We start from the raw sequence: 16,451 nt of genomic DNA on the forward strand, positions 1-16,451 counted from the left end.
CTGACTTGAAATACATCTGTTGCAGCAAATCTGCAAGCCACACGTATTTTTCACATATTAAATTAATATTAAAACTACGTATTTGATTTCAGAAACATTCAAATATCCATAATCCCTACTCTGGGGTGGCTGTATTTAAAAAGACTCCCAATACTTTAAATGGTGAAACTGTATTCATTTAGTGAAATAGCTACTGTGGATCCAGTAGGTGACATTAAATGCTGTACAAGACAGTTTAAGCCAGGAGTCCTCAAACTACGGCCTGTGGGCTGGATACGGCCCCCCAGGGTCCTCAATCCGGCCCCCGGTATTTACAGACACCCCCCACCCCCCTGCCAGGGGTCGGGGGGGGAACCAAGCAGCCACAGATGACTGCCTGACACTTCATCTGCGCGCCGGCCCCCTGGTTAAAAAGTTCGAGGACCCCTGGTCTAAGCTATGGTTCCCAAGCTAGGGCCAGAGTAACAGAAGTACAAATTAATCATATTTGCATTCATAGAGTCCAGGGACATTGATACTTTACCATATTCTACACTGAAAAGCTCATCTGGAGATTTGAAAGATCTGGGTGTTTTACAAGTTAGACTTTCTGCTTGACCCAGAAAGGTGCGTCTCTGTGAAAGAATTCACCCCTAAAACGGGTGAAAAAACATACTTGCATGTGCTACCGTGTAAAAAAAATGGCAGAAATTTCTGGCCAGATAATGTAGCACTTTGAGCTCCTGGGTCATAATGAAAGTTAACTTTATACTCCTTATAGCTCTTTCCTTACTACAGCGGGAGTGTTTGTCTTTTAAGAAGTTAACCACTTGTACAAGTGGTTGCAAATTCTTCACTAACTCAGGTAAGTGAAAATAGGAAAAAGTGAAACAGCTTAGTTTTCTTAAATCAGTTTTAAACAAAAAAAAAAAAGGTATTCTAAAAAGACCTGTCAATTTTGAGCCAGCTGGGTTGATGCAGGTATTTTCTACCAGTTAATGAAGGTATGTCCTCTTAACCACTGTAAAAGATTTTTGCAATAGGTAGGCAGTGCATTTTCCAGTATCAAAGTGGATCCAATATAAGGGAGGTAGAAACCATTTGTGTTCTGGAAAAAAGGCTGTATGATGAGAACCCCCTCCTCATATCTGTTCTGCTGTCTGATGTATTTTATATTACTTTTTTCCTTTCCTTTCCCAATCTCAAACTACATTTGGACTAGCTACTTTGACTGGGAGGGTGGTGTAGCAGCACAATGCAATTCATAAATTCTTTTCTTGTCAGGCGGCATCCAGACCTAATGTCAAAACCTGGTACCTGTATGTTGTACGTGGCCAATAGGTGCTTTGGGAGCCACTTGCAGCTTTTCTATACTGCATGTTTGGTTCTTCAGAAGCCTTCCTTGCCAACGGACTCAGCTGCAGCTGGTCATTACTGGCATGGAAAGGAAGAGGAATTGAAATCACTGCCACCACTCTAGTCTGGCCACTGGCCAGGGAAAATGGCTGACTGTTGAAAAATTAGAATATAAGAGGAGAATTTTGGTGTTGGAATAAATAGAAGGGGATCTGGTTTGCAACTTGAGAACTGTGGAGTTTTTTTAGCTTAGTTTTTTGCCTACTTGTATACTGTCTTGAAAAACCTAGCTGTGACTCCCAATTTTGCTGAAGCTCTCTTATGTCATTAGGTAACAGTGATACAGTTTGCACCCTTATTGGCTTGTAACATTTCTTATGAAAAACCCCCAAAACCTTATATTGAAAATCCATGTACTTAACATGTTTTAGTGTCATGTTTAATGCCTGTAACAACATTTGTGTTGTTCATATCCATGAAGTATTACACTGATCATTTTTCAAGAAGTGTGGCTTGAAGATAAAACATGTTTGTTTTCCTGCCTTTTGATTACTGAAAGTTGGGTGCTTCTTCCACATGTGGAAGCAAAGCAGCAGCTAAATCTGGTTGCACTGGAATGGGGGGTTCTGGGTATTTAAAATCAGACAGGACTGAGAAAGTATAGTGGACTCTCATAATGAAATCTTTTTTCCAGCTACACAAAAATGTCATGAGCTGAGTGGGCATAGAAAGTAGAAATAGATAAATCCAATATAGGTTTGTAATATCAAAAGAATCACTTTCTCTCTGAAGAATAAAAGACATTAAGAAGTAATAAACTGTTACACGGTGTCCCTTGAGTAAACATGATAACATGTATTTTATGCTGAGTTGTTTTTTCCTCTTTAGTTAACTGGCTCCATTTTGTTTTCATACTCTTTAAAGATAAAATATCTTAAGGGATGCAGTATTATGAACATATTGAAGGCACTGATGCTAATGTTAATTTGTATTAGTTAGAGAGGGACATTATGTCATTTTTGAGGATTCTGCTTCCATGGAGTTTGCAGTGTTGTGTTTTAACAACATCTTTTCTTTTTCATCCTCCTTTCTTCTCTCTGTCTTATTTCCCCTTTCCTCTGTTTATTGTTTTGTTTGGTCTGTTGCATTGGCTATGCTGTGTCAACTGATGAAAACAAAAACCCAGAAAACAAAATCCTCTAGACATCAGCCTGAAGGTTTCCTAGGCTTACAGCAAGGCCCAACTGGAATACAACCCTTTGGTTAGCTTACATAATCACAGCTTTGCGATACATCTCACTGTCTCCAAATATTGATTTTCTAATCCTTTGGAGCAGTAGCTCAGCCCTACACAGTACATGCAGCAGTATTTTTAAAGTGTGTTGTTAGAGGCAGTATATTCGCTAATGAGTAATGGACAGAGCTGATAATGTTGCTTAGGAGATGTATCCAGGAGACAAGCTTGAAAGGCAGATGAGGTGGTTTTGAGATGTTTTTAACTTCACTGTACCTGCTGAACTTTGAGCCACTCTGAGGCTGGCTTAGTTCCTTGCTCTGATGGCTTAGAATCTCTTGTAGTTTACCCGAAGTCTAATTTTTTTCTTGTGTCTCGTTGATTGTCTGCAGGAATTTTGGGGGGGGTCTCATCCTCTCAACTGATCTTTTTAGAGCCATTAAACATCCCTTTTTGTGGCCCATTACTGGTATTTGCTGGCTGTGTTCTGCAGATCTTTGCCTAGTGATTTTTTTTAATTTTTGTTACTGTGACTTTTTTGGTTTCCTCCTGAAGGAATCGCAGTGGGGATGGGGAGAGAGAAAGAAAAAAGGTTAAAAGATCTCTTAGATCTTCAGGTGCAACTTGTTGAACATGTAGAGCAGTCACTGAAGGGATTACCTTTTCCAGACAATAAGGATGAATGACTAAACTTGCCTGAGAACCTTCTAAAGTAGATTTGCTGTCAGATACAATTTTCTACTAGTTGCTCCATGGCATGCTCTTTTTTTCTTCCTACTCCCACCAGCAGTGTCCATCCCTGCTAGGTGATAATGTTCCAACAGCTTCTGGCAGTGGGTGGAAACCTCTTAAAATCATAACAATAAAGCAACCCAGCTATCATTTTTATGGAAATCGTAATTAGTAAATCAGTTATTAATTCCTGGCTGTTAAGTCTTCATCCCTGTTTTACTCTGAAGTTCTGCAGGAACTGAGCTGTCAGGTGTCTGATCTGAGAATTGAGTAAGGCAATGTTGCATATTGGATGAAAAGACATGAGCCCAAAAGAGGGTTGCACTTAAAACAAGCGTGAGAAACCCTATTCCGTAGTCTAGTCATGGCTTCTAAGTGTAATAATATTTAACACTTGATACCTCTGTACCTGTTCTGTAAGTAAAATTAAGAAAACATTTAAGTCTGTTAATTCTGTTGACGGTAGAAACATAATTTTGCTTTTGTTTTTTTTTAATGTTGAGCCTTCTTCAGATGAATTAATTCTGATAGATATCCTGATGATGGCCTATGGTTACAATTTCAGTGCTGACTATTAAATGTACTGAGATGTCAACACAGGTGAGAAAGGAGGAATCTTCCGAGAAAGGCATTTCCAGTGGTCACGGAATAAAATGAAATAGCACTGAATGTACTTGGGAGGAGGAGAGAATGCCAAGAAACATATGGGACGTGTTTTTCAGTCTGGTTTTGCTTTATTGTCAGAAATCTCTTTTTTTCTTCTGTAAACCCTGTCTTGCTTAGAGGGGAAAAAAATCCTACAGTTCTTTTTCAGAAAGGAAGTGTTTTTAATTTATCTTCCTCTGAATGTTATTATGTTGCTCTTACCTTACTTAGATCAGTATCTGTTAAACAGATTTGATCAGCCTAAAGCAAAAGGAACTTGCAGGTTTTGCTGTGTTGTAACAACAAAAAAAAAGGGGGAGGAAGAAAGATTAAAATAAGTATTTTTGCACTGCTGCATATATTTGGAGATACACCATAATAGAAGCTCAAGATGTCTCGGATGTCTCAATTAACTCTGAATTGTTAATTATGACTACTTTTTCTTTAGGTAAAAAGACACAACTGTTAGCATTCAAATCAGTCTTCTAGTTGTTAGTGATTTACATTCACCTTTAATTGTCAAGTGGTTACCAGGTAATTTTTTTGGGTTTTTTTATTTACTTCGTTAGGTGCAGGTGTTTGGATTGTATTCAGCAGAAGAGTTTCATGAAACATTTGACTGTCCTATTAAGGTAAGTGCTTGTTTTAATCTTTAGTAATTGTGTTGTTCTCATCTTCAATAACAGAAAGGTCACATTGAATCTAAATGAGAGAGAGGAATACCACTTCCTTGTAATGTTATTCAAGTCACTAGAAAATAGTTACCTATCTCAATATAAAAGCTTTTGATCTGGTTAGGCAGGAGGAAAGCTGATCTTGGTTTTGTAAGAAGTATTATTGAGTTTTTCAAATACAAAAGGCAAAGTGAAAGAGAAAATGTCCTGGTTCAGCTGTTACCTGTCTCAACATATTTCTTTCTTTGTAGATCTTTGATACAGATTCTGAGGGTTCTGCTAACTGTGAGGTCAATATTTTGCAACCAATTCATATCTGTTAAACCTGTCTCGGGATAAAGCAATGGGGTGGTGATGCTGATGTACCTTGTCTGAAGGGAGAACTTCAGTTATACTCTGCATGAGAGACGTGTGGCTGCATGACTCTTGAAAAAGCACTTCCAGTAGGCATATGGGAAGATCCAGCTTTTTTTAACAAGAAACATTTCTTGCAGGAGGAAAGGTGGTGTGAGTAAATGGTTACATTTTGCTGCTTGGGGTCTTCCATATTGCAGCTCCACTTCGGGACGGAATAAAGGAATGAGGTCATTAGGTTTTCACACACATCAGATGTGACTCACTTGCCTTCTAGGGCCTTACTGCTCTTACAGCTTGATCTCCCACGCTTGACTTATAACACATAAGGCAAAGAGGCTGTTTAAGGTGCATTAATGCTGCTACACAAGGTTGGCCTACAATGGGACTGAGGTGTATGTGCCCTCTAGGTAGGCTCCAAACAAGACTTAATCAGGGTAACCTTGCGCTTGCATGGTCCTAATTCTACTGCCTGCTGTGCAAAAAAATGTAGTTGTTTGGTGTAACATGGCCTTCAGTGTCAACTGCGTGACTTGTCATGTGCCATATAATATGGAGAATTTTCTTCTTTTCTAGGGGGAAAACAAAAAAGGTTTGTCTAAAACAACTAGGCTCTATCTCAGAGAAAGAACTTAGCTGTAATACTTGATACTTGACAAAGGCTTATCTATTCCAGGAAGTGATATGGTGCTCTGTAAACTCTTATTCATGCCACAATCCTCTCTTTTTTTTTTTTTTTTTTCTTTTTCCTTTCTCCCTCCCCCAATCCCAGATTGTTGCTGTTCATCCTCATTTTCTAAGATCCCACTGCAAGCAGTTTGTAACAGGAGGAAAAAAGGTAAATAATGTAATGTAAAAGTAAGTAGTGTAATGAACTTAAGCTGTCTTTAAACAGCTTTTAAAAATAGCTCAGAAGGCTATGTGATTTTTAACACCTAGAGCAAAGAATTCTGCTTTTTCCTTCTCTTTATGCATTATATTTCAAAACTTTTTTATTTAATTAAGGCTAATTTGGCAGAGGACGTGCACTTTTTATGTTAAAAGCATGTTGCAACAAGTTGAGCTTCAGAGTAGAAATACTTCTGTCTACATAGTCTGAACAAAATGTTATTTGCATTTCCTAGGCCAGATATTCTCCATTTTAATTTGTTGGAATGGGAGCAGAAGTTAGACCTTAATACTGATCTTTTACAGTGCACGTTGGTCTTGGTGTTTGGGATTTTTTGTTTGCTTTATCTGTGGGTGATATGTATGTATGTTTGTTTGTTTGGGTGTTTTTTTGTTTTGTTTTTTAAGTAAACAAACCCATCTGCATCAGCTCTTCTTGATGGTGTTGGTTGGTTGGTTTGTTTTCAAAGGAATTCGGGGGCTCTCGGTAAAGTAGAGCTCCCACTTTTTTAAGTACTTGTATCGGTATAGTTAAAGTCTTCTACCTGGAACAGTTATTTTCAATGTGCAATTAGGTGTCTTATTGGTGTAGGATGCAGTTCTCAGTTCTGGATTACAGCTGTTTCCAGGTCCTACAAGTATCTTTTATCACATTGCATATTTTCAGTCAAAATACGAGAAGTTTGATTTGGAACAGTTTCTTGAATTCATGGAATTTTCCTGTTGCCTTCTCTTATGAATTAAGGATGAACAATCCACACTTACAGATGCATCAAAACGAATGCCATGCTATCCCTTAACAGCATGTAAGAAATATAGACTTCCAGTGCTGAATACAACTTAACTTTCATTAACAGTCCCATATGTTTCAAAGCATAGCTGTATTTTGTTTTGCTTTTTAAGTGGCATGTATGCTTGACAGTTTTTGCTGGCTGGTTGGAGTCAGTGTTGTCCTAAAATAATGCACAGTCAGTGTATGTCTTTGTCAGCCACCAGTTTGTGAAGCTTTTTAGTGCTGATAAAAGGGGTATGGAAAGAGAGAAGCAGGGAATTAATAGAACCGGGCTCCGTCAGGTGGTAAAAGAGCTTGCATTCACCTGATGCCGAACAGAAAAAAACATCAGGGAGTTAACACATTCTCTTTGGTTATCTCTGATTACTTGACAGGTTGTTTTATATTCTATCCTCTGGGGAATGGTATACTCGTTCTTAATGCATTCATTTTTTGCTGAGGAACTTTCCTCTTCAGGAAAACTTTAATTGACATCTTAACATAAGGTATTTAGCATTGAAATAAATGTCCCTTGACACCTGCAATTTGATTTTATTGATACATAAAAGCAACAAATAAAACCTCTTAACCTTGTGGTAGAAACCCTTCCCCTTTTCTCCTTTCCTCTAAAAGAAGCATGTGTGCTTGTGTAAAGGCAACAACAAAATGCTCTGAGAAAGTTAGATTCCACCTACTTATTTATCAAAGACTTTTTTTTTTTTTTCTGAAAAGAAAAAGGCCTTGAAAATAATCCCTGCTTTTTATTTACACCTCTCACTTAAGTGTAAAGCCAAAGAGGTGCATGTGGACAGCAGGCAGTGGTGAGTTGGTTTGCAAGTAAGGAGAAGCAGGCTGAAGCATACCACCTCAGCCTGTGGACCTTGCATCTCTCCCTGTGTCTGGAGGTTGTGTGGATGGGGGAGTTCCTCTGGGGAGGTGGGCAGGACCTCCTGTGGCTCCTGAGGTCTCTGGCTTTTATCCTTTGCTTGAAGCCCTCGTGCTATGCTCCTTGCCTGAGCTGCATTCAAAAACATGGTGTGAAGTGTGTGAACTCTTCATCCAAATGATTGAGGGGTCTGGGTTTGTTTTTTGTTTTTCTGGGAGATGGTGACATAATTTATATTAGCTTTTTAAATGTTGATATTTTTTTAAAAAAATTGTTTGTTAAGATGATATGAGCAGGTAAAATGACCCGGAAAGAAGTGTCACTTCCTCAAACCCCTCTAGCTGCATTATGAACATTGTTGTTTCGAAGTATAAGAAGGATGTTCTTGATTTCCTGTTTCAATTTCATTCTTATTTTGGTTTACAGTGAAACAAAATAAAGAAGCCAAACGACACATGCACACAGGAATTAAGGACTTGCCCCCTACTTGAACGCTCTGGTTTGTCTCATCTCAAAAAACCACTTTAAGACCTGCTTAAATTTATTAATTTTATAGCCAAATATCTGCCCAGTAGGATCCTCAATAAACAAGATGGGGGACTGTAACTGTTAATTATTACCCCCTTAAATTTTTGAGAAATATACAATTCTTCATAAAAATATAAAATGTAGAGAAAATGCACTTTTCAGTTTAAAGACAGACCACAGAGCATTCTGCAGATGTTCAAGGTGAGCAACAATCTCTTTAAAAAAAAAGATGTAGAGAGGGAGGGGGAAAAAAGTGCTTCAGGGACACACAGCACAGGTTCTCCATTCCCAACAGAAGTGGATGTTTGGAACTTCGGTGAAAACTGTCGCATGATGCTGAGATTTGCCATATCTTAGAAGCTCAGCTGTACCTAAAACTGACTTAGGAGCAGTGCTCCCTGGGGTAGCTTTAAATCATTCTAGGTTGTTGGAAGCTTAACTCTATCATGCATATGTTTATAGAGTTGCTTAACTAGGCATGTACTAGAGTCCTTTTAAGAGCAGGTTTTCTCTATATTGTATTATGAAATAATTAACCAATTTAAATTGCTTACTAAAGCACTAATTTTTGAAAGTAAAGAGCTTTCATTAAGCTTGGGGTAATATTGCCTTCTGTTTTGGCCTGGAAAAGCTTTTTTTCATCCCTTTTTTTAATGAATGAATGTTATCTGTGTCTAGAAAAAAGGCAGGTGCTGTGGAAATTGTTGACACAATCACAGTGAAAAGCAATAGGTACCGTACTAAATAGAGGTGCTTCCCTGCTCCCCTCCCTCATATCTTTGCAATTAACTACAGCATCATTGTGATCACTTGGCAGATGATGGTAACCATGAAATAATAATACCATATATTGTAAATAACAGGGCATTTCTGTCCAGAGCAGACAGTAGAGCTTCAAAGCAAGGGAAAAGACAAATACTGTGCTATTGAAGGCCATAACCTTCTACCCTTTTAAAAAAAAGGTCTAATCTTAAAAAATAACAGGGTAAAAGCCAACTAAATGAGGGTGGTAAAGCTGAAAACAAGGTGTTCTTTATTTAACTGTTAGAGTGCTGGTCTTTCCCAACACATCAGCTAAATGAATGTTATTGCAAAGTCCAAGTATCCATTATATCCAGAGGTTTAAAGAGGCAGAACTAACAAAGAAGACTGAAGTCAAGGTATCAGGGTACTGCATCTTATGGAAGGTAGCTTAGGAGAGCAGGACAACTTGAGGTTTCTTTCTTGGCGGAGGCATTGGTGAGGCTCCCTATTTCATGTTTTGATTAACATCAATAAGCACAGAACTTTCTGTAGTAAAATTCCTAGGAAAGTGAATCCCCTGAAGTGATTGAGTCATCTGCTGAATGTATGCTATCAATGCTTTTAGGGGGTTCTCTACCCAGCATGGTAGTAGGGGCAACAGCAGAATTAAGCAAAGGAATTCTGAAACCAGTGTGGGAGTAGGATATTCAGTACCTTAAAGGATTGGGCTTCCTCATTTGCCTAGGACATGCATTTTGTGTAATGTGTTGATTTTGAGTATCCAATCAGAAACTTTTTAAGGACTAGGGTACCAAGATAAAAATGAAAATTTTTATTTTCAAAAGTCACAAAATCTGTGACTGTCAGCAGCCTTATCTTTATATCTCTCTGTATCTACATCTATATAATATGTATTTTTATATATATAGTGGAAATAGATATAAAAACATTTTTAATGGGGTCTGTATTTCTTTTGCTGGAGAAGATACACTATAAGAACTGGTTTTCAAACACTGACATGTCTGAACAAGTTTGTCCCATTTATCCTCCCAGAATTAACATATGAGCATATCAATGCCCATGCTTAAATATTATACTTTTTTCTTCGTCTGTTATAAAAGCAGAGAGAACTTAGTGTTACCTGGGGCAAATTCCTCATTATAAAAACCTCATAATATCTGAAATACTATTTCAGTGTTAGAATCCTGGGCTGGACCCATGGTGTCTGCTGCCTGACATGCCAAACAAGACTATCGAAATTCCTTTCCACTCCAGGTGGAGCAATGTCATGTACAGAGAAGGGACAGTGATGGCGAACAATGCACAAGCAGGAAAAGAAATAGCATTCTTAGGGTTCTGCAACTGCTGTTATGGGTAGTGGAATTTGTATGTTTAAGTCAGGTCTCCTAGGGAATGTCTCAGATATTATTTTTTTTTTAATTGTCTGCTTTTTAGTGTCAGCAGATGCACTTTGCTTTGTAAGTAGATGACCTTTACCTCTGAACCCTATGATATGTACTTCATAATAACTGGTTGGACTATTTTGACAAATTATTAAATTGTCAGCATGCTGTTTGCAGCACAGTCCATTTTTAGAAAGCAGATAGTCAGCTGTTTGGCATTATATTGGGTAGAAGAGTACCAGACAAGAAAGGCAGATTGCTTTGTAAGCTATAAAATGTCAGTCAGTAAATACTCAGAGGTCTGGTTTAAGTGAAGAAAGAGTAAATACTATGGCAATTTCTGTCCATGCATTGGAGAATTTACCATAAGCAGGAAACAAACTGCAGCAGCAAGCAAGCCACGCTAATACAGGCCGGCAATTTGCTTGCCACGATGTATAATGCGCAGATGTATCCCACATTATTGAGCAGATGAGACTTTGATATGTAGTCATGTGCTGTTTGCTTAATAAGCAGATTATTTGGCTTACATTCTTCTTTATTATTACATGGATGTGTATTTCTTCTTCATTATGAAAACCCAAATGTTCTGCTTGTGCTGTAACAAACAAATTTGGTTTGTGTAAAGAGAGAGTGGATTGTAGTCTTGTGTGCGTGTAATATGTAGTTGTGTGTTTTGCAAATGGCTGTGTAGAAAACTTTTTTAATTGAGGTGGCAAGCAAGGAGAATCTAAATACATGAAATGTGTGAAAGCTTGTGTCTCTGCCTGCAAGGCTGCAGGGCTTGCTTTCCAATGTGTTAAATCTGTAGCTCTTTGTGAATAGGCAACAGCAGGAATTTAGCAGTTGAGTTATTAGAAGTATAGCCTAATTCAAGTCCTGTGGCATTTGTTTGTATTAAACATCTCAAAATTTCTAGTTTCTTTTTCCATGAGCTACAGTAGCCACTCCTGTTCCATATCTCACCGTTGCCTTCACTTACCTCCCAATGCTGCTGTTCTCTGCCACTGCCTCCTTGCTCGATTTCCCTTGACTGCATCTCTTGCTCTCCCTGCCATCCACACCCCAGCTCCTTACACAACAGCATTTTGTGATGGTATTTTGAAAACTCATCTTTGGTTGAAAACTTGAGGGTTACATTATTCTCTGCCTCGTTTGAGCTCATCCAGTCCATCGCTATTCCAAACAGAAGTGATAATTTTTTATTGTTGCTATATATTTTCCTTGGGATGCACGATTAAACAGTAAGTCTTCATGTGGCATGCTGTTCTGTGTTACTCTCAGGTATCTGTTAATCTTGGCTGTGGCTGTAAATGTTGTTTTTATGCTGAAAACAATAAATATCTGTAGTGATCACTTGTAACCATGGCAGTAGCATTTTAGGGTTTTGTGATCTTGCTTGGCTGAAGGGAGAGTCGGTGACACAGGTGCCAAAAAACAGAACAAATGCCATAGGTAGGCACACCTTCACATTTAGGCAAACAAAATCAGGACAAGGAAAATACAGGGAGTTTTTTCCTAGTTTTTATTTTGTGAAATTAGAACTCATCCAACAGTGTTGCAATAGGGAAGGAAAGGGAAGGATGGCTCTTCATTTACAAATGGAAGTCTCAGCCACCTTCGCATGTGAAGTTCCTCTAGATCATTACAGTAAAGGTGCTGTGTTGAAACAAATTAATGATGCTGTACGTAGTGCTTCAGTAAGAGTGCATTTCCTCTGAAACTTTTTGCTGTGAGAGAACAGACATCTTTTAATTTCAGTGTTTTGTAAGTGGGATGAAATTCAATTGAATTACTTCACCATATTGATACTACCGAAGCTGTAATCATTGGCTCCTTTGTTCAGAGAATTGAGAATTCCTGTACATAGTTTAAAGACTGGGATTACATGTAATTAGTGTTAATGGTAATTGAATGAGAAGCTCCATTAAATCCAAGCACTAGTCTATTCTCTTTAGCAGTTGCACTCTAAAATAGAGTTTGAGTGCTTTTTGGAGGAGGTTAATCTCCTGGTAGTGAAAGACAGAGGTGTATTCACAAATCCAAGAAAATTAAATCCACTTGTGTTTAAAACCAAAGTGACTCCTGCACCATCCTCTTGTCTCGTGTGTTTCAGTGTGTCATTTTTCTTAATGATCCAGTGGACAAGCATAAGCAGTTAAGAAGACTTGCAAAATAGTTTGTGTACTATCAGAAGATTGTACTGTGAAGGAGTGTAGGTGGGGACCCCAAAAGTCAATTTGTTTTATTTTAGCTATATTACCATGTTGCGGTACATGCGAGAGATGCTGGAAGTGTGTTCTAAGCACTACTGCATTCTAACAAAGAACTGGAAAGATTTACCAGAGCAAATCAAAAAGGAGAAAATATAAACTGTATTGCAGAAAATGCAAGAAAGTGATTTTTGTGGCTGCTGTTGAAATATAAGTACTGTGAATGCTGACTGCCAAAATACGGGATTTATGGGAAATAAAATATTTTTCCTCTACCAAAAAGAGAGGGAGGTAGTAGGAGGAACTCTTCCAGAAATGGTGGATTTTTGTTATGTGTCTAGTTTTCTCTTGAAGTTTTAAATGGCTTTCTGGTGCGATAAACATTTCAATGTGAAGACAGAAAGGAAGACTAAGAAATAGATTAGGCTGCTTATTTTAAGAGGCATGCATTCAGTGGATAGCAGTTCCAAAATGCTCAGCTAAGTTCTGGGTTCAGTAACTCAGTTTCCAGGTGTCATTGCTGTAAGAAATAATAAATCACATTATGTACATCAATAAAGTGCAGATAATTGCCCTATTGCGCTTACTGATACAAAAGAGGGAATTCAGGGTGCTGCAGCGATTCAGATTCACTTTCCGTGTTTATTACAGGCAATATCAGACTGATGTCTTTACTGCCTTCGTCTTAGAATTTAATTAAGCATGTACTTAGAGTTGAGCATAGACTGAAGCAGGGTTTTTTTAAGTTTTCTTTCCTCCTCCCTGGTTCTTTCTCAGGTCACTTATTTTCTTTGCGGTTTCTTACTCAGGTAGACAGTCATGAAAAAGCATGATGTTCACAAACCATGAACAGTAACAAAACAGCTGCCAAGTGTCATTCCAAGCTCACTCTGGCTTTTGTACGTAACAAATAAGCTTAAATCATGATTCACTCACAAGCAGAAAATATTCAAAGTTCGGGTAATATCATTGACATCAACCAGTTTTAACCTTTTACATCATCCATGTCAGTTTTTGCACCCTTGTCCGGTAAGTCCAGATGAAAATACTATGTATTTCACTGCCATCTTTATTGGATGGTATTGAAAGAAGAATCCAGACGACAGTTCTTTTTCCGTTGAGCCTTTCCTTAGGAGTTTTGTGAACTCCTAAAAGTAATTTTTAAGGCTGGATCAGCACAGCACGTAGTTTTTGATGACATCCTTATCCTCTGAGTGGAGCTAATTAGTTTGGGGTGAGGGCTGCTCCCGTGTTTCACATCCACCTACCAGTCTGCTGATGGAAATCTCTCTGTATGGCACTGCCTTATGAGTGTAAATATTACCCCAGCTTTCACTGTCTTGCCTTGGTTGCTGTAAAATAGCATGTTCTGTAAGAATTTTCTTGAGTAGCTTTTTCATTGGTGGAAGAAAAAAACCCTAGACCAACTGAAAGATGGGCCTTTATGTAAGCTGTGTGGAGGACACAGAGTCATTTTGAGTGGGATTAAAGGAGCAAGATATGCTTGAGTGGGAAGTTTGATGTCTGCAGTGCACACGAAAGTTTCTGATGAGACTATGCTAGGTAGTGACAACTTTAAACTTTTGGAAAAAATACTTGTCTTTTAGTGCCATCTTGTGGCTTTAGGAAAGAGAGGCAGTATGTGTAACTCCCATTAAAAATACCTTATTTTGTTAATAGATGTTACTGTAAGCAACTAGTGTCTTATCATTTGACATGTTTATGCAAATATGCGGTTTGGGAAACCCTGTATAGAAAAGCATGTACAGCTGGATCTTACATAGAAAATTAGTAATATAGGTATTTGTTTTAAGTTTTAGCATGGTAAAAGTCCTGGCAGGTAGCAATTTTACACCTCCTAATGGTCGTTGTGCACTCATGTGAGCTTGGGTTCAGGTTGTGCATGTGCATGCACCTGGGTGAACTCATGCAGAAATTGGTTGGACTGGTACCGTAGAGTATGATCTTAATAGATGCTTCAGCTTCTTGGGTATCCCTCCAAGCGCTGCACTTCGCATCACTCAAAGTGATTCCATGTTATAATCTTATTAAATAACTTCCCACAACTATGCAGGAACTGGTAAAAGAGCTGGACTGTTATGCAAACTGTCTGCATGTAGTTGAGTTTTTCTTTGCTGTTGCAAAGCATGTCATACCATCTCCTTATGCATTTAGATATGCTAAAATTCCTTCCTCATTTGCAGAACCTGTGATTCCCAATCACACAAGTTTTACAGTCAGCAGCACTTTGCACATGTGGGACTAACGCGCGGCATCTCTAAGAGCTCTGTGGAAGGTCAAGTGGGGCCAAGCAAAAAGTCACAGGCTTGGGGTCTTTGACAGTGTTCTTTGAATACCTGTTTTTTGGAGGGAAGAAGGAGCCTATCGTGAGATTAGTGGATGGGTGTGAGGTGACGTGGTTTCTTTACCAGCCTTCTGAAATGTTGTCACTAGTGCTGTAATTTTAGGTTCTCAAATGCCTTAATTTCTTTATCTTCAAAATTGAAATAATTCTATTCCTTTGGAGAAACTTGAGGGAAGACCTGCTTATTAATAATACTATTAAAGTAACTTGAATTCTCTAGTGTAAAAGATTTTGAAAGTATATGTACTATATGAAGATGGTTGATTTTATTTGCTGTTGATTTGTGATAGGCATGTATTTTTCATTGCCTTTGAAGGAGAGTAAGCGATAATGAAGCAAAAAAATGCTTCCTGTGTTTGCATATGGTACTGCATCACAGAAATACTTCTTGTTGCATTTCTTTGTAGTTGCTGTTATATGAGAGGGGCTGGATGAACAGATGGAAGCCTTCAGTTTTACATGAAGGGGAAGGAAATATAAGAAATGTTAAATGGAGAGGACATTTAATTGCTTGGGCTAATAATATGGTAAGTATTGTTGGTCACCTCTGTTAAATGAACAAAAATACTGCTGCATTACATTGATATTTGAAATGTTTTGATGATAATTGCCAAAATATTCCATTTTAAAATGGTACATTTGAGGAAACAAGTATAAGGAATAGTGGTTTAGCTCCTATTTCTTCATAGACATTTCTTCTGGGGTTTCCTGCTGGCTAGTCAGTGTTCTCCGTATGATTGCCATTTCTGAAGAAATTACGAAAAGTATCTCTACATACTACTGTTGGACACGGTCACTAATGTATACTATTGTAGGGCAGAGTTTTGACCAGTGCAGTTTATTGAAACTGACTGAGGAAGGAATGCTAATTTTTATAAATAACAGAACATCTCCACCCTGCACCACCCCAAAATAAAACCCCAAACCTGTCTGGGTTTTGTAATTAGTACTGAGGTGACATTATCATATGCACTTCTAATGTAGCAGGTTATAAAAAATGATAGTAGTAATTTCCCATTTTGGTAGGCCATTAGAAAAGGCTAGACTTTGGAGAAAATAGGCCCTTTTTGCTCTATGTGTAATTCATATTTTAAAGGAAACCATTGCTTTCATGCTGAGTATTGCATTTCACCTATCACTGTATATCTAATTGATGGGTCAAGGTCTGTGTTTTAAAGCTCAGCAGTGAGGGATATGTTTTTAAGTGTGTATCATGTCTAAATTCCAAAGTCTTATTTTAAAAAAGTGGTGAAAGTACTTCTGAAACACTAGCTTTTTTTCCTGGTATTGTTTTTCCTTCCTAAGAGGAAGTATTTGTTAAAATATTTTAAAGCCATTGTTCCTTTATTCCTTTCAAAAACAGTTTGATATGAAATTGTTAGAGGTCAACTTGTATTTATTTGCTCCCTTGTAATAAGTGCATTAGGATTGAAACTTCAATGACTGCGTGATCGACATAACATTATCTTTTTTGAAGGTTTTGTTCTTTTCAGAGCCATACAATTAAAATATATATTCTGGGTGAATCTGCTGGGAAAGGGTAGGACAGTTGAGGAGAGCTATCCCTAGAGATGATGTGCCACATCAGAACACAGAATAATAATAAAATGTTGAGAGCCATCTGTCAGAGACAAAAAGCCATGGTCAGGGCCTATCTTTCAATGAAAAATGAAATGAC

General features: G+C 38.0%; 1 protein-coding gene across 3 annotated transcripts in view; it reads left to right on the forward strand.

Moving 5' to 3' along the window:
* The window catches only part of VPS41 (VPS41 subunit of HOPS complex), a 111,995-nt gene that overhangs the window by 44,369 nt on the left and 51,175 nt on the right, over positions 1–16,451 (forward strand). For all 3 annotated transcript variants that reach the window (XM_080383239.1, XM_080383238.1, XM_080383240.1), the window contains exons 6-8: positions 4,516–4,578; positions 5,747–5,812; positions 15,181–15,300. In XM_080383239.1, the coding sequence (XP_080239365.1) occupies positions 4,516–4,578; positions 5,747–5,812; positions 15,181–15,300 (249 nt within the window). The remainder of the gene's footprint in view (positions 1–4,515; positions 4,579–5,746; positions 5,813–15,180; positions 15,301–16,451) is intronic.

The sequence above is a fragment of the Falco punctatus genome (genome assembly GCF_963210335.1).
Source record: "Falco punctatus genome assembly, chromosome: 4".
In the NCBI taxonomy this organism is placed as follows: Eukaryota; Metazoa; Chordata; class Aves; order Falconiformes; family Falconidae; genus Falco; species Falco punctatus.